This window comes from Rhinoraja longicauda, chromosome 9 (genome assembly GCF_053455715.1).
Source record: "Rhinoraja longicauda isolate Sanriku21f chromosome 9, sRhiLon1.1, whole genome shotgun sequence".
Classification (NCBI taxonomy): Eukaryota; Metazoa; Chordata; class Chondrichthyes; order Rajiformes; family Arhynchobatidae; genus Rhinoraja; species Rhinoraja longicauda.
The window spans coordinates 41,700,697-41,723,133 of record NC_135961.1 but is presented as its reverse complement, the minus strand read 5'-3'; the positions used below and the strand labels follow the sequence as shown (position 1 = coordinate 41,723,133).

General features: G+C 44.1%; 1 protein-coding gene across 7 annotated transcripts in view; it reads right to left on the bottom strand.

The window, feature by feature from the left end:
* Window positions 1-1,314: 1,314 nt before the first annotated feature.
* LOC144596672 (latent-transforming growth factor beta-binding protein 1-like) overlaps window positions 1,315-22,437 on the bottom strand; it is a 289,705-nt gene continuing 268,582 nt past the window's right edge. For all 7 annotated transcript variants that reach the window (XM_078405313.1, XM_078405317.1, XM_078405316.1 and 4 more), the window contains 2 exons: window positions 13,140-13,289; window positions 1,315-11,156 (listed from right to left, as the gene is read on the bottom strand). In XM_078405313.1, the coding sequence (XP_078261439.1) occupies window positions 10,987-11,156; window positions 13,140-13,289 (320 nt within the window). In that variant the 3' untranslated portion in view covers window positions 1,315-10,986. The remainder of the gene's footprint in view (window positions 11,157-13,139; window positions 13,290-22,437) is intronic.

The following is a 22,437-nucleotide window of genomic DNA, read 5'->3' as shown; positions in this document are numbered from 1 at the left end:
TTGTTTTTGGCTGTGTATGTGTGGGGGGGGGGGGGGGTGGGGTGGGGGAAATCTTTATTTTTTTTAGGTCTCTTCCTCGGGGCGAGGCTCGGCCGCGGGACTTAACAGCACCCGGTGCGGCTCGGCCGCGGGGCATTCCATCGCCCGGTGCGGCTCGGCCGTGGGGCCTTCCATCGCCCGGTGCGGCTCAGCTGCGGGACTTAACAGCGCCCGGTGCGGCTCGGCTGCGGGACTTAACAGCGCCCGGTGCGGCTTGGCTGCGGGGCCTTCCATCGCCCGGCGCGGCCGCGGGATTTTCCATCGCCCGGTGCGGCTTGGCCGCGGGACTTAACAGCGCCCGGTGCGGCTTGGCTGCGGGACCTTCCATCGCCCGGCGCGGCCGCGGGATTTTCCATCGCCCGGTGCGGCTTGGCCGCCGGATTTTCCATCGCCCGTTACGTAGGACTTTCCAGCGTGGCGCGGCTCGGCCACGTGGCCTTCCATCGCCCGGTACGGCCGCGGGACTTTCCAGCGCCCGGTGCGGCTTGGCCGCAGGGACTTTCCATCTCCTTGTGGGGGCTGTGCGGGTCGGTCGCCTCGGTAGGGGTCGAGCTGTCTGTCTGTGGGAGGGGCATGGGGGAAGAGAGTGGAAGTTTTGTTGCCTCCATCACAGTGAGGGGGTGTTTGGAGTCGCTGTGAAGGATGTTTGTGTTGGGGTCGGGTGTCTTGTGGTTTTTGTTTTTTTGTACTGCTGGCAAATTAATTTTGTTCGGTAAAACGAATGACAATTGAAGCTATTCTGTATTCTGTACCAAGGACTTACACATTTGTCAAATGTGTTCAGGAAAGTTTCCTCACGCAATATGTAGAGGGCCATACAAGGGAAAGGGCAACGCTTAATCAGAATTTAGGGTGGATGAGTGACTGAAGTACTGATGGTTGAGCCTTTTGGGACCCACGTTTTCTGTTCTTCTAGCTTTAAAATAGTTATGGATAAAGACAGGGCAGGCCCACAAGTTAAAATTCTGAACTGGGGCAAAACCAACCGTGACATAATATATGCAGGATTCAAGGATTCAGATCAATGAATGGAGAAAGCACATCATGAAGAGCACAGATAACTATTTATTAAAGCAAAATACAAGTAAAATACAGCAAAATTATCAATAATGTAACAATACAAAATAACAGGTTTTTCACGCCCCTCTGTGTATTTGAGACTTCTGTCTGCACTGGCTGGCACAGGCACACATCACGGTCTGAGCTCTCTCTCTCTCTCTCTCCCTCCCTCTGGGTGATGTTCCTCTCTCTGAAGATGAAGCTCTCTCTCCCCCCCCCCCCCCCCCAAAGGTGAAGCTCTACTCTAACGGTGGAAACATGCACTTATATAATAACTTTATCTCTAAGAACAACAGGTCAAAACTAGCTATCTTCTTTGGTACCATAATGGCGTGAGCTATGTGTCCCACCAGACACCCGAGCTAGTCTTGGATGTCTCTGGGAGGGCAAAGCTTATCTTAGTGACCTCGGGGTGGCCTCATGATTTACTGGTCCCTTCAAGTTAGCCTCCACATTCTTCCAAAACATCGACTTGTTTTCCTAAGCAGGGTTTGAAATGTGGTGCTGACAACTCCATTTTAGCTGACATCATCTATTTAACCATTACACCCCAACTTTGATGGTATTAGACAGGAACTTACTAAAGTTGATTGGAGTAGGTTTCTTGCTGGCAAAGCAATGTCCAAAAAGTGGGATGCTTTTAAAAGTGTGATGACAAGATATTAGGGCATGCATGTTCTTGTTAAGAGTGAAGGGAAAGGGGTGAGGGAGTGAGGAAGCTTGGATAATGAGAGAAATTGAGGCACTGGCATGGGACAGATATAGGCAGCTGGGATCAAGAGTATCCCTGGAAGGGTTTCGGGAACTGAGGACCACACTTGAGAAGGAAATCAGAATAGCAAAATGGGAGCAGGAGATACTCTGGCAGATAATATCAAGGAAAATCCAAATAAATTTTATGTACATTAAGGGAAAGGAGAATAATTAGAGAGAATAGGGCCCCTCAGACACCAAAGCAGTCATCTCTGTGTGGAGATGCAGGAGATGGACAAGGTCCTCACTGTATTTCTCCTCTGTTTCCACCATGGAGAAGGACATGTAGATGGAGGAACTGCGGACAGATAATGGAAATCTTGGGGACATCTGTATTATGGCTGAGGAGGTGCTAAACGTCCTAAAGCGAATTAAGGTATCTCCTGGGCGTTATCAGATTTATTCGAGGACACGGTGGAAAGCTAGTGAAGAAATTGCATGGACCCTAGCTGAGATGTATGAAGAAGGGTCTCGATCCAAAACATCACCCATTCCTTCTCTCCAGAGACGCTGCCTGTCCCCCTGAGTTACTCCAGCTTTTTGTGTTCATCTGAGACATATGAATCATTATTAGGCACGGTAAGCAGCCGGAAGACTAGAGGCTGGCTAATGTTGTGTCTCTATTTAAGAAGGGCTGCAAGAAGAGCCTGGAAACTATAGACTGGTGAGCCTAACATCTATGGTAGGCAGGTTACTGGAGAGTATTCTAAGGGATCAGATATGTATGCATTTGGATCAATAGGGGCTGAGAATGTAAAGGCATGATTAGTAAGCGGGTGATATCATAGTTAGCGAAACTGGGTATCAAAAATTACAACAGGATCTTGACCAACTTTCCAATCTTGATCAGTTGGGCAAGTGGGCTGAGGAATGGTTAATGAAGTTTAAAACAGATAAGTCTGAGGCAATGCATTTAATGAAGTCAAACCAGGGCAGGGCCTACACAGTGAATGGCAGGGCCCTGGGGAGTGTTGTAGAGCAGAGGGATCTGGGAGTGCAGGTACATAGTTCCTTGAAGATGGTGTCACCGGTAGATGGAGTAGTCAAGAGGGCTTTTGGTATATTGGGCTTCATCAGTCAGGGTACCAGGTATAGAAGTTGGGATGTTATGTTATAGTTGTACAAGATATTGGTGAGGCCACATTTTGTGTATTTTGTTCAGTTTTGGTCACCCTGCCGTAGGAAAGATGTTGTTAATTTGGAAAGTGTGCAGAGAAGATTCACAAGGAAGTTGCCATGACTAGAGAGGCCCAGCTTTTGGGAGAGGTTGGAGCAGGCTAGGACTATCTTCCTTGGAGAGCAAGTGGATGAGGGGTAATCTTATAAAGGTGCATAAGATCATGAGGGGAATAGATAGGGTAGGGGAATTAAGAACCAAAGGGCATAGGTTTAAGGTGATTGGAGAAAACATTAACAGGAGCCTGAAGGGTAACATTTTCACATATAGGGTGGGGAGTATATGGAACAATCTGCCAGATGAGGTAGTCGAGGCAGGTACTATAACAACACTTAAAAGACATTCGGACAGGTATATCGATATGAAAGGTTTAGAAGGATATGGGCCAAATGCAGGCACGTGGGACCAATGTGGTTTACCAACACTCTCCCCATTTCTCTCACCACACAGATGCTGTGCATACCATTCACAAAATGGTTCAAGAAGACTGCTGGAAACTTCCTTCTCAACAACAAACAGCAGTAAATAGACAAAAAATATTGGAGTAACTCAGCGGGTCAGGCAGCATTCAGTCTGAAGAAGGGTCTCGAGCCGAAATGTCACCTATTCCTTTTCTCCAAAGATGCTCCCTGACCCGCTGAGTTACTCCAGCATTTTGTATCTATCTTCCGTGTGAACCAGCATCTGCAGCTCCTTCCTGCACAGCTGGCAGTAAATAATGCCTTTGCTGGCAATACCATCAATATTTTATTTCTCAAATATGCCAGAGAGTCTCAGTATTCTACGAATTTAGCAGTCAATTGCTTCCACTTATTGAATAGCCAGCCGCCACTAAAGCATTTATGTAATACATTTCATGTCCTCGGGCCATTCCCAGTGCAATTTGTTGATGTGTATTCTCCCCTTTCCTTTCTCACAGAGTGGCGGCCATTGATTGAGGTATGGCATGTACTTTTGTGAAGAATGAGGAAAGAGGAAAATTGCAACAGAGGAAAGTACCTTACATTTTCTTTTCAGCAACTTCCCAATAAAGAAAAGCCGTTTTGTAATTTTGAATAGTTTGGCGTGAGGTTAACCCAAGAACGGTTCCTCTGCCTACTAGCTCCTACCCTCAGCATTATTTTCAGGCTTCCAAAATTAAAGAGAAAATGAGTGCATTGCCTGTTGCTTGCTGATAAAGCATTAGAAAAGGAAGAGTTTCTTATGCAGTTAAACCACAGCTGGGTTTCCTTACCCCTCACCCAAGAATGCATTGTCACAGCGATAATTGACATGAAGGTGTAGGAAGGAGCTGCAGATGCTGGTTTAAACCGAAGAAGATAGATACAAAAAGCTGGAGTAACTCAGCGGGTCAGGCAGCATCTCTGGAGAGAAGGACTGGGTGACGTTTCGGGTCGAGACCTTTCTTTAGACTGAGAGTCAGGGGAAAGGGAAACGAGAGTTATAGATGGAGATGTAGAGAGATATAGAACAAATGAATGAAAGATATGCAAAAAAGTAACAAAAAAAGCAGGTGTCAGCCTGCTGTAATAAAGGTTGGAGCCACCATTACTTTGAGATTTTAGGATCATCCCAAATTACCTTTTTCTGGTGACATGACGGCTTAAACTGCAAATGGTACCAAGCTCCTGAAGATGGTGGGCTGGATAGCAGAACATGAAGCTCTAACAGCATTTGAAAGGACATACAGGAGAGCAACCAAAATGGGTGAAGCGATAGGGAACTAGAGGTTGCAGGAGGCGCGTACGGGAAGACAAGGAAGATACAAATCAAATAAATCTGCCAAAATATTATTTTAACAATAAATCCACAAAACATCAAATCTTTCAAATGCAAATTAAATACATTTAATTTGAATGATAATATTCTGGGATACAACATATTAAAAGCTGGAGACAAGGCATATTGTACGTATTCTAGGGAATTGCAGATGACTAGACTTGTGAAACTTTCCAATCCGTGGAGGTTTTGGGGCTGGGTTTTTACTGAGTTTATTGTTGGGAGTCTAATCAGAGCCTTTAGACAACCCCTCCTTTCTCATTAAATTATGTAACTGCTTGGAAATGGACAGTGATATCATATCATATCATATCATATATAGCCGGAAACAGGCCTTTTCGGCCCACCAGGTCCGTGCCGCCCAGTGATCCCCGTACATTAACACTATCCTACACCCACTAGGGACAATTTTTACATTTACCCAGCCAATTAACCTACATACCTGTACGTCTTTGGAGTGTGGGAGGAAACCGAAGATCTCGGAGAAAACCCACGCAGGTCACGGGGAGAACGTACAAACTCCTTACAGTACAGCACCCGTAGTCAGGATCGAACCTGAGTCTCCGGCGCTGCATTCGCTGTAAAGCAGCAACTCTACCGCTGCGCTACCGTGCCGTCTCCGACTAATTTCTAGTCACCTATTGTGGCAAAAAGCAAGCATGGTTCACAATTTCTGTACCTCTCCCATTCCACGAATCAATTGGGTTTCATACAGTGCCACCATTTAGCTCCTCTGACAAGGCAGGAGAATTAAATCAAACATGTCACCCATTGAGTAAACAAGTTGACATGTGTTTAAAATTTAATTTTCACAAACTTCAATTTACAATTGATCTCTGTCATACTTTGGTCATGTCTTGTGTATTTCATTACATAAATCAACCTAATATTATATGTACACTAGGGTAGGGAGGCACCTCTGAAGCATTCTCTCTGGACTGCAGAGAAGGACTTTTTATAATCTTTCCCTATAATTTATTCCCGTCATTTTTGTAGCATTCTTGTACCTTCTCTCTATCACACGCACAAATGCACAGTCTTGCAATGATTATTAAGGCTGTTTGATTAACTCTTATTCTACTATTTCCTCATGCCTGTACAACTTGATCGGAGGAGGTGGCACTTTTTGCATTATGCATGCTGACTCCATAGAATTTACTGCTTTATCAGATCCCCAGAACACACTTGCCAGACGCCCCAGGCTGTATAAACAAGACGGTGTATTATTTTAAAAAAGCAGCTGTTCTTTGGCACCCTTTACTGAGATGTTCTTGGTACCATATTTCTATAAAGGTCAATAAACCCTTCATAATGAACATCTGGGTTGCTAGGAGACCATCACTATAACAGGAGTCTTATGTTACATTGTTGACAAGAGTGCAAATCATTCACAAGCTAAAGATTTGGGGAGAAAAAGTTTGTGTAGGAAATTAGGAACTGCATTCGATCAGAAAAGACAACACTAACCATAAAGAATCTCTCTTTGCATCAGAACAAATTCACCAGTCTGTTAAGGAAGGAACTGCAGATGTTGGTTTAAACTGAAGATAGACACAAAATGCATCTCTCCAGAGATGCTGCCTGTCCCACTGAGTTACTCCAGCATGTTGTGTCTATCCCCAGCCTGTTCAGATTGGGATCACTGGGTTTTAGTTTTGCATGAAGGAGAGAAGGCATGATGATGAAATGTGAACGTCTGTGCCCCGCAAAAAAATCCACAGAGATCCAGTTATATTAAAAATGTACAATTATGCTCCTACATACTAGATAGAAGCACAGAATTCTTTGCTCGTGAACACAAGGATAACAATTCTGAATTAGTCACAGCATAGAAACAGGTCCTTCAAGTCATCTCGTCTATACCGATCAGGTTGCCTCATCTAAACTAGTCCCATTTGCCTGTGTTTGTCCCATATCCCACTAAAACGTTCCTATCCATGTACCTGTCCAAATGTCTTTTATAGAGTCAATTTATTTATAGAATTTTCCAAGAATGATGACAACAGGGAGCCCATTCATACTTTGTGTTCTCGCAAGTCGGAAGCTACCCACCTTTCAGTGCTTAGTCTACAGCTCTGCAAGGGCATGGCTTTTCTCATTCACATTTGGTAGTGTTCAAGTGTGGTGATGGGTTCTGAGCTTTCAGCCATCGACTTCCAGACCTAGTGGATGAAAAGAAAATCCTCGCCTTTCTAATCCTACCAATTACTTTAAATCCAAGCCTTCTGTTTTTTACTGCTCAACGAAGGGAAATAGCTCCTTCTTGTTTGCTCTGTCTCTGCCCCTCAAGTTCATGCATGTCAATCAGGTCTCACTTCAGCCTTCCCTGTTCCAAAGAAAATAGCCCAAATCCTACCAATTTTCCTCTGGGTAAACTTTTCCAGTCCTGGCAGAAGTTTTGTCAATCACCTCTCCAGAGCAATTACATCATTCCTATATAGCAGTAATGATAATTGTACACAATGGTCAAATGATGGCCCAAATCAGCATTGTGTATAATTATGGCTTTAACTCCCTGCTCACATATTCAGTGTGTTAAAGGATATAATGCTGTATGGAGACACATAGGTTAGACAGCTTACATTGAATTCTTCCATTTTTTGTATCAAAACCTTCTTTTTTTTCTTTCCCCTCTCTTTCCTTGGCCTCCTCACCACCTCAGTGCGCACCTTTTTATTTCACTATCCAATCCCCTTCTCCCTTCTCTTGGCTCCTTCCACCTATATCCTTCCTCTGGCTTTACATTTTACCTCTCTCTTTAACTGACAACCTTTTTTTCCTCTTCTCACCCTTTTATCTCCTTTTCATCTCTACCCTTTGTCCACCTATTTTCCAATCAAAGCCCCCCCCCCCCCCCCTCACCCGAATCCACGTATCACTCGATGTAAACCAGCATCTGCAGTTCCTTGTTTCTTACACTTGCCAGACTTTGTGCAGCCCCCACCTCTTTTCCAGCTTTCTCCCCTCATTTGGTAGACTTAGTCCAGCTCCCATCACTCTTCCAGCTTTCTCCCCCTACTACAAACAGTCTGAAGCAGGGTTCTGGCCCGAACATGTCCATGTTCTCCAGAGATGTTACCTAACCCGCTGAGTTACTCCAGTTCTTTGTGTTCGACCAATAATCCTGTATGTCTTTTTAGCCATTTTATCTACTTTTCCTGCTACATTTAAAGAATTGTGGATATTTAATTGAAGGCTTCTCCATTCTGCCACCCACTTAATATTCCCCGATGTGAAGACTTCTCTTGTTGAACCCATCCAAATGCATTACCTCATACTTCCCTGTTCAACTGTCCAGACCTTTTAAATCCTTGTGTATTGAATGCTTTCTTCCTGACCAATGATATGGCAGGTGGTACTATCATCTGTAAATATCTTTGTCCCCTACATATATGCAAGAAACTAAAGACCAACGTGGAGCTCCACGATTAGTAGTCTTCTAGTCACAAATTTCTCCGTTAACCATCACTTTTTGCCTTCTGCTCTCTAGTCAGTTTTGGATCACACTTACTTCTTTCCCTTAGGTCCAACACACCTTTACTTTTGAACATCCCACTATGCAAGCTCCTGCTAACAACCATGCAGATTAGTTCAAATTCCTGTTCCCTATTGACTCCACTTTTTGCTTTCTCATAAATTTTAATTGAGTTAGTCGGGCATAGCCTTCCCCTAACACATCACGCTGACTGTCTCTGACTAATCTGTGTCCTTCACAGCGCAGGTTACATCGTCCCTCAAAGACAATTTCAATAATTTGCCCATCACCAAAGTTAAACTAGCTAGCTTGGTTTGTTCCTTCCTACAATTTTAAACAGCGACATAAAGTTAACATCTTCTCATCCTCCAGCGCCAGTCCACACCAGAGAGGATTGAAAGAAAATGGAATCTAGAGCCAACTGAAAGCTGATGATAAACAGAAAATGCTGGTAATGCTCGGCAGGTTAGACAGCATCTGTGGAGAAAGATTCAGAATTATCCATTCATGCCTATGGCGTTCCTCAGAACTTTAGACTGTAGAGATACAGCACAGAAGCAGGCCCTTTGGCCCACCGAGTCCGCGCCGAACAGCGATCACAACATCCACGAACACTATCCTACACATTAGGGCCGTTTTACAATTTTTACCGAAGCCAATTAACCTACAAACCTATATGTCTTTTGAGTGTGGAAGGAAACCGGAGCACCCGGAGAAAACCCACACAGTCATAGGGAGAACGTACAAACTGCCTACAGACAGCACCCGTAGTCAGGATCGAACCCAGGCCTCTGGTGCAGTAATGCAGGAGCTCTACCCCTATGCGACTGTGCCATCCATATAACTGGGAAAAGTTAGAAATAAAACTAAAGATGCAGAGAAAGGGGAGAGAACAAGGGAGAAGTATTGTTACAGAGTGGAGAATAGAAGAGATGAAATGACAATTCTGCTCACTGTTATGCAGGAAAGATGGGTTTTCACAGTGAATCATCACGTAAAATTGCCGCCTCACAGCTCCAGCGACCTGGGTTCAATCCTGACCTCCGTTGTGGCATATTTTTAGTTTACATGTTCTCCTTGTGACCTTACTGGTTTTCTCCCAGTGCCACAATTTTCTCCCGCATCCTAAAGACATGCAGATTAGTAGGTTAATTGGCCATTGTAAATTGGCCTTGGTGTGTGGGTGAGTGGTAGATTTTAGGGGGAGTTGATGAAAATGTGGGCAGATAAAGTTGGTGTACAATAGGATTAGTATACTGGGTGCCTGTTGGTCAGTGTGGTGACAGTGGGCTGAAGGGACCTATTTATGTACTTTATGAATTGATGATTCTAAAAGGGATGATGAAATGGGTAAAGGAACATACAAAATGAAAGATGGATCCAGAGGAGATGCAAATAGTTAAAATATAAATTGATGAATAGAAAAAGAAAAAACAAACTATGAAAACAGGAAAAACAAGATTCAATTCCCAATTATGGAAAACTGTTAAACTCAGCTAAAGTCCAGAAGATCTAGTCACAGACGGGATGGTTTTCTTTGAACTTGCTTTGGCCTTTTGGAACAGTATATGTGGTTGGGATCTGGGAGGTCAGAGTGGGAAAGAGTTGGAAAGCATGACTCTGGCTAAAACCAATCACTATCTATGTAAACATACTACAGTATTCAGTATGCCTCAATATGCAAATGTCCTGTACACATTCATTTACTTTCACTGCTTCAGGAGTGGGCAATTTGTACACTTACATAAAGTGATTTATTTCATAGGTTTTACAGAGGTTTAGAATACAACTTAATATGCTTTAAAATGATCATACAAGAGCTATTTGCTTGTGTATTTTTTTCAATTTACAAATTACAATACAATAATTTGGTTCTTTTGTATCTTCAGTGTAAATGTACACATCAGGTATCCTCCTGCTGTCCTGTAGCAGCTTTGCGATCTGGTAAGTTTGAACTATGTGGTTGTAGTGCAGTATATAATGTGTGGAGAACATAACTAAGAACTTCACATCTCCATGGTTGTACAAAACTTTAAAAAAACCTTATAGCAGTGGCATGTCTGCTCCACAGGGCAGACATATAACAAGGTAAAAACTGTCACTGACCAATGTTCCAGACACAGAATAGCACAACCTTTTCCTTAAAAAAACATACAAAAAGACTATAAGTTTGCTATCAAAGAATTTACATTTGTCATAAAACTCTAAAGTTAAAGCAGTATAACACATACTGCACTTTATCAAATACGTCTACAACAGTAATACAAAATATTTTCACCGTCGTTATACATAGTGTAAACTGTGTGCTAATAACAAATACTATTTTGAGTGAATGACTGTAGATACAGTTTGCTTTCTCGCTTTGGATGTCCTTACTAGTAATTTACTGAGAAGTTTTTCCTTTTCTTACCAAAAAGAAAAACGTAACAAGAATCCATTTGGTCTTTCTGTTCATTGGCAGAATTGGGCTTATTTTCCCATCTTGAGAAAATGAGATGGAGAAAATGAGATGTTTTTTTGGCTCCACTTCCTCGGTCGCTGATGGCAGGCAGACTCTTCATATCAGGCAGTTCTTTTCCACTTTTATGTTTGGAAAGGGTTGGGTGGAGATGCGGAGGCAATGTGATCGTGTTCATTCTTTGCTTGTTAGCGAAGTGTGAGATTTGCAAGGGGCTGGGGTGTGGTGGCCTAAGATCGTCACTGGTTATTCCAGCTTAGACTCTTTCTCTGTCTCTGAGGTTATGCAATAATTGGGCTGCTCTGAGGCTGCATAACCAGGCAGGCACTCACATTTATAGGATCCATCGGTGTTGATGCACTTGGCATTCCGACACAATGACATTTTGTCATTCAGCTCAGTACATTCATTGACATCTGAAGTGAGAGAAACAAAATGAAGCACTGGAGGTTACCCATGTTTTAAATACAGTTAATTTAACGGCAAACACATTTGGGAGAAAATTATTTCTAAGCTACCAGAGCCTGCCAAATCAGTTTTACAATTAGCACTTTCATTTGAAGTGCCCAGACAACAGTGAAAGTGTTTGGACAACCGTGGATTAGCAAAGTGAATCAATCTAAAGGGCCTGTCCCACTTAGTCGATTCTAAGGCGACTGCCGGCGACTAGGCTGTCGCCGACAGTTTACCGGGGTGTCGCGGGCATGATCGTGAGGAGTCTTCCAAAGATCGTAGTGGATCTCCGTGCGTTGCTGAGAAATCAAACAGTTTGAAATTTCTCGGCAACAGCTGGCTTGTCGTCAGGAATCGTAGCTTATTGCGGTCGCTGTCACATGCTGTCCCCAGGTTTGATAGGTTCTCTTAAGATGCATTTAGAAGCACACAATATTAAAATAAGTAAAGTCGTTACAAAATACCATAAAATGCTTGTGTTTAACGAATTTATTTATCGTCAGGCCATTTGACAGGTTGATTGGAGGGGACAGTTTGACGGTCAGGTAAGCGTGGGAATTTTTGCGATGTTTTTGGCCTCAGCCATTACATTTAAAGTGGGCTCCAAACCCAGATATTCAACCCAGAAACCAGATATGCATCTCCCTTACATTTTCAAAGAATGCCCACACTCTTCACAAAAATCCACTGAACCACTTTTTAATTAAAAAAAAAAATACAGCTATTAGTAAACTGGAAGTAAATCCAGTTTATGCCTTGTTACAGTGAAGCTTGGTTTTTAAGTAACCCATACAAGGTGTTATAGTTCAAAACTCTCAAGTACTTACCGACTTGTCAGTGATTTCAGCGAAAATTAGGACGCTGGAGAAGCATTGACAGCATGGGAATTTTCACAATGTTTTTGGTCTCAGCCATTACATTTAAAGTGAGCTCCAACCCAAATATGCAACCCAGAAACCAGATATATATCTCCCTTACATTTTCAAAGAATGCCCACACGCCTTTCACAAAAATCCACTTAACCACTTAAAAAAAAATTTTTTTAATACAGCTATTAGTAAACTGGAAGTAAATCCAGTTTATACCTTGTTACAGTGAAGCTTGTTTTTTAAGTAACCCATACAAGGTGTTATAGTTCAAAACTCAAGTACTTACTGACTTGTCAGTGATTTCAGTGAAAACCAGGACACCGGAGAAGCATTGACAGCGTGGGAATTTTGCGATGTTTCAGAAGACTGTAATCTCGACCTGACTCGACATTGTCGTGGTCATTGTCGTCAGGTAAAAGAAAAGTTCGGCGATCTGCTATGACTTTGACAGTCGCCAAAAAAATCGCCTGTGGGACAGGCCCTTAAAGCTTCTCAATAATTTCAGAAGTAGAGTTTAGCACCAGCAAAATGATCTTTGAACGTACACAACAGAGGGGTAAATATATACCCTGTGTCCCATTGTGTGGTTATGTGCAAAGCATTTTGTTCAAACCTAAAGTGTCAAAACACCTCCAATGTCTTACAACACATAGTTGCATGGTTACTTCTGCAGAGGCCGCTTCTAAAGCAGACTCTGCCTATGCTTTTTGCCTTCTTAAAGTGCGTGATCTGTTCTACATGCTGCTGTTATATTTTGGTCAGCCAACTATCAAGAGTGGCTTCTCTGGAACAACAATGAACAATTATTGTGGGGGAGGGGGGTGGGCCGCGCACAAAGTGGACATGAGCTGTTTACGGTGGTAAAATATAACTAGGTGTCAATTTAATAAAGACTATAGGAATATTGAAGTGCAGTGGGTCATAAGAATGGAGTCAGAATCAATTTCAGGAAAGAGGAGGATTTTGAAAAAGATAATGTTTCAATTATCCTGCTTTGACCCTAACAGTGGCTACACTGTATTATTGTCTTCGTACACATTAAGCAATTACTTTTCTACTTGTTGCGGCTGAACTTACCAACACATTCCAGCCTGGTTATGTCCAGCTGGTAGCCATCGTAGCAGTCGCATGTGTAGCCCTCCTGCACCCGTACGCAGCGCCCATTCTCACATCCATTCAGAATGCCGCATTCCTCTGCCTGCAGTCCCTCAAAGCTCTCGAGTGGATCTAGAGGAAACCGAGCAGAACCATGAGCCACAGCTGAACCTCCATGCATTAAGGAAGACTGCATGATGCCCCTATCAGGATCAACACGAAAAGTGATGTATTTTACATTGGCTACTTTTAGTTTCGAGATACAGAGCAGAAATGGGGCCTTTCGGCCCACCGAGTCCATGCTGACCAGTGATCCTCCCGTACACTAGCACTATCCTACACACTAGGGACAATTTACAATCTTCACCGAAGCCGATTAACCTACAAACCTGTAGGTCTTTGGAGTGTGGAAAGAAACCGGAGCATCCGGAGAAAACCCATGCAGGTCACGAGCAGAAAGTACAAACCTCAGTACAGACAGCACCCGTAGTCAGGATCGAACCCGGGTCTCTGGCGCTGTGAGGCAACAACTCTACTGCTGCGCCACCGTGTCGTCAGGCTACTGTTTACTCTTAACAAAATATTTTTGTGCAAGAAATTCGATAACATGGTAAGATATCAACCATATTCCCAATGAATGGCAAATCAGATGTGAAGCATCAATTAGCCTCCTCCTCCTATTTCTTATGCGCAGGCCAGAGGATCAAAGACCTGATCAAAGTGGTGGGGTTTAAGAAGCATCACGAAGGAAGAAAGAGAGGTAGAGAGATTTAGGGTGGGAATGCCAGTACTTGTGGCCTTGGCACCTGAAGACTTACCTACGGGTGGCACGGTAGCGCAGCGGTAGAGTTGCTGCTTTACAGCGAATGCAGCGCCGGAGACTCAGGTTCGATCCTGACTACGGGTGCTGCACTGTAAGGAGTTTGTACGTTCTCCCCGTGACCTGCGTGGGTTTTCTCCGAGATCTTCGGTTTCCTCCCACACTCCAAAGACGTACAGGTATGTAGGTTAATTGGCTGGGTAAATGTAAAAATTGTCCCTAGTGGGTGTAGGATAGTGTTAATGTACGGGGATCACTGGGCGGCACGGACTTGGTGGGCCGAAAAGGCCTGTTTCCGGCTGTATATATATGATATGATATGATATGATACCAGTGGCACAGTGAATAAATCCAAGGATGTGGAAAAAACAGAATTGTTGGAAGTGCTGGGATCTCATAGTGTTATATGGCTTGAGGAGATTACAGGATTGCAACAAAAAAAAAGAGGGTTTTTAAATGGAGTTATTACTTGCCAGTGGAAGTCAGCAAGTACTGTGGATGGTGAATGGGACTTAATGCGTATTAGGACATGGGTGCATGGTTGTCAGATATCTTTCCTTGTTCTTGTTTACAGAAATAGAAGGAATGTGATATAATCCGGAAACCAGATGTGATATAAATCCAGAAGCGATATCAGGATGGAAATGAGATTGCCATTATTCTCCAGATTGACGTTATTGAGTCAGGAAAATAAACAAGTTTCAGTTCTGTTTTAGTTTATTGTCATGTGTACCGAGGTACAGTGGAAAGCTTTTGTTGCGTGCTAACCAGCATGGGAAATGAAGCAACCTGCCACAAGCACATGTTGACAGGGTAATCAACACCTGTATATGATTACTGGTTAGACCTGTCCTTTAAATGAACAGAACCTGCCTGAATCTCAACCTGAATTCACACTATATTTCACACACAGGATGTGGTGCAGCCCTGAACAGTTTCAGACACAGCATGCTTTCCTCCATTTCCTTGCTTTATATAAGTGAGCCCAGTCATTTGCAGTGGAAGACTATAAAATATTTTCTTGGTGACAGATGTGTGGCAGATATGTGGGCACTGAGAGCCAAATTGTTGGTGGTTACTTCAGCTGCAGAGTGCAGAGGTGGAGACCATCTGTTACTGTCCAGACTGAGAATTTGGGATGAATTGTTCCATTCTCAGTGCCAGTGTAAGGAAGACTACGCAACCGAGAGAATTGTTAAAGAATTCACAAGGCAGGATTAAAGCTTGCAGCTGCAACTTTTCCCTCCCTCTGTCCCTCTCTTGGCTTCTTCATGTTCTGAACAATTACAATATTCATTCCAAAAGGAAGCACATTTTTGAAATTATTAAATGCAAATTCATTACTTTCCTGTGTGAATTTAACTCAAAATAGTAAATGCATTTATATTATATCTTAGTTAAACTATACCATGCCCCAAACAGCATAAATGGTGATGAAGTGGAAATGGCCAAGCACTTTAAGTTCCTATAATTTGGCCTGGACCAACCACTTTGAAGTGTACGGCCAAAAAGGCAAACCAACGCCTCTACTTCCTCAGGACAGGAGACTGACGAATTCAGCCATCAACTCCACTTACATTCATACTGCCTTGGGAAAGCAGCCAATATAATCAAGGATCTTTCTCACCCCAGTCATCCCCACTCCTCCCCTCTCCTGCAGGGCAGCAGAGACAACAGCTTGAAAGCACGTACCACCAGATTCCATTTTCCCTGCTGTTATCAGTTTACTGAACTGTCCTCTCATTAGCTAGTCTTGATCGCCCAACCTACCTCATTGCAGACCTTGCATATTTTCTCTGCAACTGTAACACTATAATACTGTAACACTATATTTGTTTTTTGTATTTTTGCACTTTGGTATTGTTCTTTTTTCACTATGGGGTAGCAGTGGTGCAGTAGAGTTATTGCCTTACAGCACCAGAGACACAGGTTCAATCCTGACTATGGGTGTTTCTGCACAGTGTGTCGGTTCCACCCTGTGACCATGTGGGTTTTTGTCCTGGTGTGGGTTTCCTCCCACATCTCAAAGATGTGCAGGTTTCTAGGTTAATTGGCTTCTGTAAATTGTCTGTAGAATGTCAGATAGAACGAGTGTATGGGTGAACATTGTTGAGCATGGACTCATTGGGCCGAAGGGCCTCTTGCCACACTGTATCTCTAAATTAAATAAACTTAATTAGATTAAATAGAAAGCAAACAAAACGTTTTCACTGTATCTCATACATGTGACAATAATAAATCAGTTTCAGTTTATTGTCACATGTACCAAGGTACAGTGAAAAGCTTTTGTTGCGTGCCAACCAGTCAGCGGAAAGACGATACATGATTACAATCGAGCCAATACGAATACACAGGCAAATGTGGCGTGTGTATATGTACATCTCGCTTGGCATGGACAAGTTGGGGCAAAGGGCCTGTTTCCATGATGTATAGCCCTATGACTCAGGGAAAAGGAGGTAAGAGGTACCTCTCAAAATGTCACAAGCCATACTGTTAACAGCTGTTTGTCTGGGGTTAGTGAAGAAGATGAGAACCGATTCGGAGGGAGGGGAAAGCAAGACTAATCTTGTAGAAAAGAAAATTATTTTCACTTTCCTTTTCTCACCAGGAAGACAGAAAGAGATGCCTTCGGATATTCCTTGATCCTGGGGTTAGAAATGATTGATTAATCACGTTATGTGTATCCAAGCAATCTAAAGGCCGACTATGCCTGGATATTTTGAACCAGATAGGTTCAAAGCAGATCTTCATGTGAAGAGGAAGCGACATAATTTCAGGGTAATAATCTACCATTGAATGAAATGTCATCTTATGAAACATTAATTCGGCTCTCTCTCTCTCCTCAGATGCTGCCTGACCTCTTAAATATATTCCCTGTATTTTCAGTGCATTAAAAGTGTTTGTTTTTCACAAGTTAAATGATTCTGCTTTGTTTTGTCAAGTTGAACTTAACAACATAACTTGACAAAAGTTGTCAAGGCATGGTATACACCAATAAACCAAAAGCTTTTTTACAGCAGAAGGATTTAACCTGTACATAGCCACCAGATGGCATTGACTGCCTGTGTAATATAGTCATTACTTTTCAACTCCCAACTCTCCAATCCTGGATTAATACTTGCTTCACAATATACACTGAAACTAAAAATGATAATCGCTTATCTGCTCAAGTATTCTGCAGGGTATACGTACTGTCATTGGGATACAAGCCAAAATCAGTGCTAATCTCTGGCAACGAAACTGCTCTACCAGATGACCTCAATACTTTTTAGGCCTGTTCTAACCAGACAAACAAAGTTTCACCTAGGCAGTCGCCCCCACCCCCCTCTAGCTTTGTCCCATACATCTTGGTGGAGGAAGTTTGATTTGCATTCATGATGGTAAATTTTCAGAAAGCAGCCAGCCCAGTTGGAGACTTTAGACGGTTTATGAAATTGATAGCCAATATGAAATTGAGAACTGGCCATATTCATCACTGACATCTTCAATCTCTTACTTGTACTCTCACCACTTTTACACCCCCTCCCTGGAGGTGCTGTCACATTCAGTCATTACATTGTTGTATGCAAATTGAGCATAAATTGTGAATTTAAATCATCACATTAATGGTTTGGCTGAAATCAAGAGTAGGGGGCAGCTGCTGGAACTGATGATCCTGTGTCATTGACCTACCTTCCCTGACACAGTTCAAGACTCAGTGGTAAGATTCAAAGCAATTGGCATAAATGTACCAGGAAGAAATGTACCAGGGTACATCCTCCATGAGTGTAGGGAGTCAGTGCGTTATCAGCCATCTGCAGAAAGGTGATCAACATACCTTTCTTTCAGATACCGGTTGGCATGCTGTGTACTCCCCTTTATCAGTAAGATTTCCTCTGTTCACAGAACTTTTTGATAAAGCAAATTCTAAATAAGTCAAGTCAAGTCAATTTTATTTGTATAGCACATTTAAAAACAACCCACGTTGACCAAAGTGCTGCACATCTGATTAGGAAAAAAAAGAAACGTAATCTGCTACTGGGTCTTTCGTGAAATCATAGAATAAATATTCTGATCCCGATGCCAACTGGCAAGATTTGTGTTCATGCAAACGAGAAACAGGCTGGGTGGAAATTAACCTACCAATTTCGTTACGAAATGGGTAACATAGGGTGATTAACTTTCGGAGATGAAATTAGTTTGCCATTTATATTAAGGGATCCAACATTTTTGAGGGATTTAACATTTAACCCCATCACATTTAATGCATTCCAAATCTTTAATTACTATTCACAGGATCTACTTATACAGGTTAAAAACTGTAAAGATATCTGGAAGAACATCTAGGCTGAACAGTAGCCGTCAAAGAGAATGGCAGCAGGTTTTTCTACAAGAATAGGTTTTTCTGAATGAGTGGTTGCATGTGGGGCAAAAGACTGTTAATTGAGGTCTGAAAATATTTTGGATAGTTTTCTCAAATGTTGCATGAAATATCTAGCAAAATTCAGAGTGTGACATAAAATCAAAGAATCGTAGAACAACCTTAAGCGCATTTGGCTCTGATTTGTTCTGTACATTTTCCTACCTCTAGTTTCCCTCTCCCCTGACTCTCAGCGGCGAGAGGCGAGGTGAGGCCGGGCCAGAGGAGAGGCCAGGTGAGGCCGGGCCAGAGGAGAGGCCAGGTGAGGCCGGGCCCGTGGCGAGAGGCGAGGCGAGGTGAGGCCGGGCCAGCGGCGAGAGGCAAGGTGAGGCCAAGCCAGCGACAAGGTGAGGCCGGGCCAGTGGCAAGCGGCGAGAAGCGAGGTGAGGCCGGGCCAGCGGCGAGGCGACGCAAGGTGAGACTGGGCCAGCGACAAGACGAGCCGGGCCAGCGGCGAGGCGAGGTGAGTACAGTGGCGAGGCGGGGCGAGTACAGCGGTGGGGCGAGTACAGCGGCGAGGCGAGTACAGTGGTGGGGCGTGTACAATGGCGGGCCGAGTACAGCGGCGGGGTGAGTACAGCGGTGGGGCGAGTACAGTGGTGGGGCGTGTACAATGGCGGGGTGAGTACAGCGGTGGGGCGAGTACAGCGGTGGGGGGTGTACAATGGTGGGGTGTGTACAATGGCGGGGCGAGTACAGCGGTGGGGCGAGTACAGCAGTGGGGTGAGTACAGCGGTGGGGCGAGTACAGTGGTGGGGCGAGTACAGCGGCGGGGCGAGTACAGCGGTGGGACGAGTACAGCGGCGGGGCGAGTACAGCGGCGGGGCGAGTACAGTGGTGGGGCGAGTACAGCGGTGGAGCGAGTACAGCGGTGGGGGGTGTACAATGGTGGGGTGAGTACAGCGGTGGAGCGAGTACAGCGGTGGGGGGTGTACAATGGCGGGGCGTGTACAATGGCGGGGCATGTACAATGGCGGGGCGTGTACAATGGCGGGGCGAGTACAGCGGTGGGGCGAGTACAGCGGTGGGGGGTGTACAATGGTGGGGCGAGTACAGCGGTGGGGCGAGTACAGCGGTGGGGGGTGTACAATGGTGGGGCGAGTACAGCGGTGGGGCGAGTACAGCGGTGAGGCGAGGCGTGTGCAGCGGTGGGGCGAGTACAGCGGTGAGGCGAGGCGTGTGCAGCGGCGGGGCGAGTACAGCGATGAGGCGAGGCGTGTACAGCGGCGAGGCGTGTACAGCGATGGGGCGAGTACAGCGGTGAGGTGAGGTGAGGCGTGTACAGCAGTGGGGCGAGTACAGCGGTGAGGTGAGGCGAGTACAGTGGCGAGGCCGGGCCTGCGGCGGGGGGCAGGGCGAGCGGCGGGGCGTGTGTTTTGCGGAAAAATGTGAGACAATAGACAATAGATGCAGGAGTAGGGCATTCGGCCCTTCTAGCCAGCACCACCATTCAATGTGATCATGGCTGATCATTCTCAATCAGTACCCCGTTCCTGCCTTCTCCCCATACCCCCTGACTCCGCTATCCTTAAGAGCTCTATCTAGCTCTCTCTTGAATGCATTCAGAGACTTGGCCTCCACTGCCTTCTGAGGCAGAGAATTTACAACTCTCTGACTGAAAAAGTTTTTCCTCATCTCCGTTCTAAATGGCCTACCCCTTATTTTTAAACTGTGGCCTCTGGTTCTGGACTTCCCCAACATTGGGAACATGTTTCCTGCCTCTAACGTGTCCAACCCCTTAATAATCTTATATGTTTCGATAAGATCCCCTCTCATCCTTCTAAATTCCAGTGTATACAAGCCTAGCTGCTCCAATCTTTCAACGTACGACAGTCCCGCCATTCCGGGAATCAACTCCTCTTGTTATGAAGGCCAACATTCCATTGGCTTTCTTCACTGCCTGCTGTACCTGCATGCTTCCTTTCAATGACTGATGCACTAGGACAGTCAGCGACAGACACTAGCGAAATCAGAATGGCGGAAATGCAATAAGAAAGCAGAAACTTTCCTCCAAATTTGGAAGAGTTGGGAGGTCTGTATAAAGGTCACTGGAGTACGTCCCTGCTAATACTGACACAGACAAAAAAAGACACAAAGTGCTGAGGTAACTTAGCGGGTCAGGCAGCATCTCTGGAGAACATAGATATGTGAGTATAAAGAGGGCAGACCTTTGCTGTAAGAAACATAGAAAATAGGTGCAGGAATAGGCCATTCAGCCCTTCGAGCCAGCACCGCCATTCAATATGATCATGGCCGATCATTCAAAATCAGTACCCCGTTCCTGCTTTCTCCCCATAATCCCTTGATTCCGTTAGCTCTAAGAGCTAAATCTCAGAGCTAAATCTCAGTGAATTGGCCTCCACTGCCTTCTGTGGCAGAAAATTCTACAGATTCATAACTCTCTAGATTAAATGGTTTTCCCTCATCTCAGTCCTAAATGGCTACCCCTTATTCTTAAACTGTGATCCCTGATTCTGAACTCCCACAACATCGGGAACATTTTTCCTGCATCTAGCCTGTCCAATCCCTTCAGAATTGTGTATGTTTCTATAAGATCCCCTCTCATCCTTCTACATTCCAATGATTATAAGCCCATATGATCCATTCTTTCATCATATGTAAGTTGAACTGTCAGTCAAGCAGCATATTTAATCACAGATTTTTTTCTTCAATAGTTGTATGACCTTTTTTCATCATTGTTTATAATCGTGTGCTGATGATTGATTTTTAATCCCTGCAGTTTCCAGAGCAGCCCTGATGGGTTAACAACCCCATCTGGGATAGAGGAAATGAGAGGAAAGGGAGAGGAATATTCTTGCAATTTCTCACTCTAGGCCAATTCTCTATTTTACATCCACAGGTGAGAATGAATGAACAAGGGAAGTCTGTGCGTCATTAAAGGTACTTTTCACACCAACACCAGCCACTCGCCAAGCACCAACTCAGAATAAAATAATCTCTTCCCTTAGAAATATCATCATGCAACAGATGAAATCCATCAAACAAATACTTTATGTGCCTTCCACATCATTAATCACAAACAAGCTGAGCAGATGGATCTAACCGCCGTGTTACAAAAAACTGCTGCAGGATTTGTTTCGAACCTGTGAGTTTTTGTAAAAGCCTAGACACTTCCAGCACAGACAGAAGACATTTAGTTTGCTGACTCTTAGTCCAGTCATCACCTGCACAGCCCTTCTCACTGTTGGAGCAGAATTAAACCATTCAGCCCATCGAGTCTACCCCACCATTCAATCATGGCTGATCTCTCTCTCCCTCCTAACCCCATTCCCCTGCCTTCTCCCCATAACCCCTGACACCCTGACAATGGGAAGGAGAGTTAAAATTCAGCATGGAATGGGAAGGAGAGTTAAAATTTGATACGCTAAAACCAATTTCTAACCATTTCCATACTGAACTTTCTGCCCTTGACCTTCTCCATTGCCAGAGTGAGACCACATGCAAATTGGAGGAACAGCACCTCACTTTCCGTTTGGGTAGCTGACAATCCATTGTATGAATATTGAATTCCTCACACATATTAATCTCATCAACCCCCACCACCCCTGTCACTCTGCTCCTATCCCCTCTCCCAGAGTCCCATCATTTGCTTTTATCCCTTTCCCCTTCCACCCATGTTCCTTCCTCAGGCTTTACATTTCACTCCTCCTCTTCTTCCCTTACCTGACACAATTTTGTTTATTTTTCACTAACACAACTTACCTCAAAAGCTCTTTACCATAAAACCATAATTTTACATTATTTCTGTGAGGTCTGTTGTGCTTCCATGGAGACAAACACAAAATATGTTTATTTCTCCATCTTTATTTGATTGTATGACATCTGTTTCACTCTGTAACACTAACATTGCGTAATATTTTTTTCTTTTATGTATCGAGCAGTGTTTAAATATGTAGGGGGCAACTGCAGTTGCTGGTTTAAACATTGCAGCCAGACACAAAATGATGGAGTAACTCAGCGGGTCAGGCAGCATCTCTGGAGAAAAGGAATAGGTGACGTTTCGGGTCGAGACCCTTCTTCAGCCAGAGATGCTGCCTGAC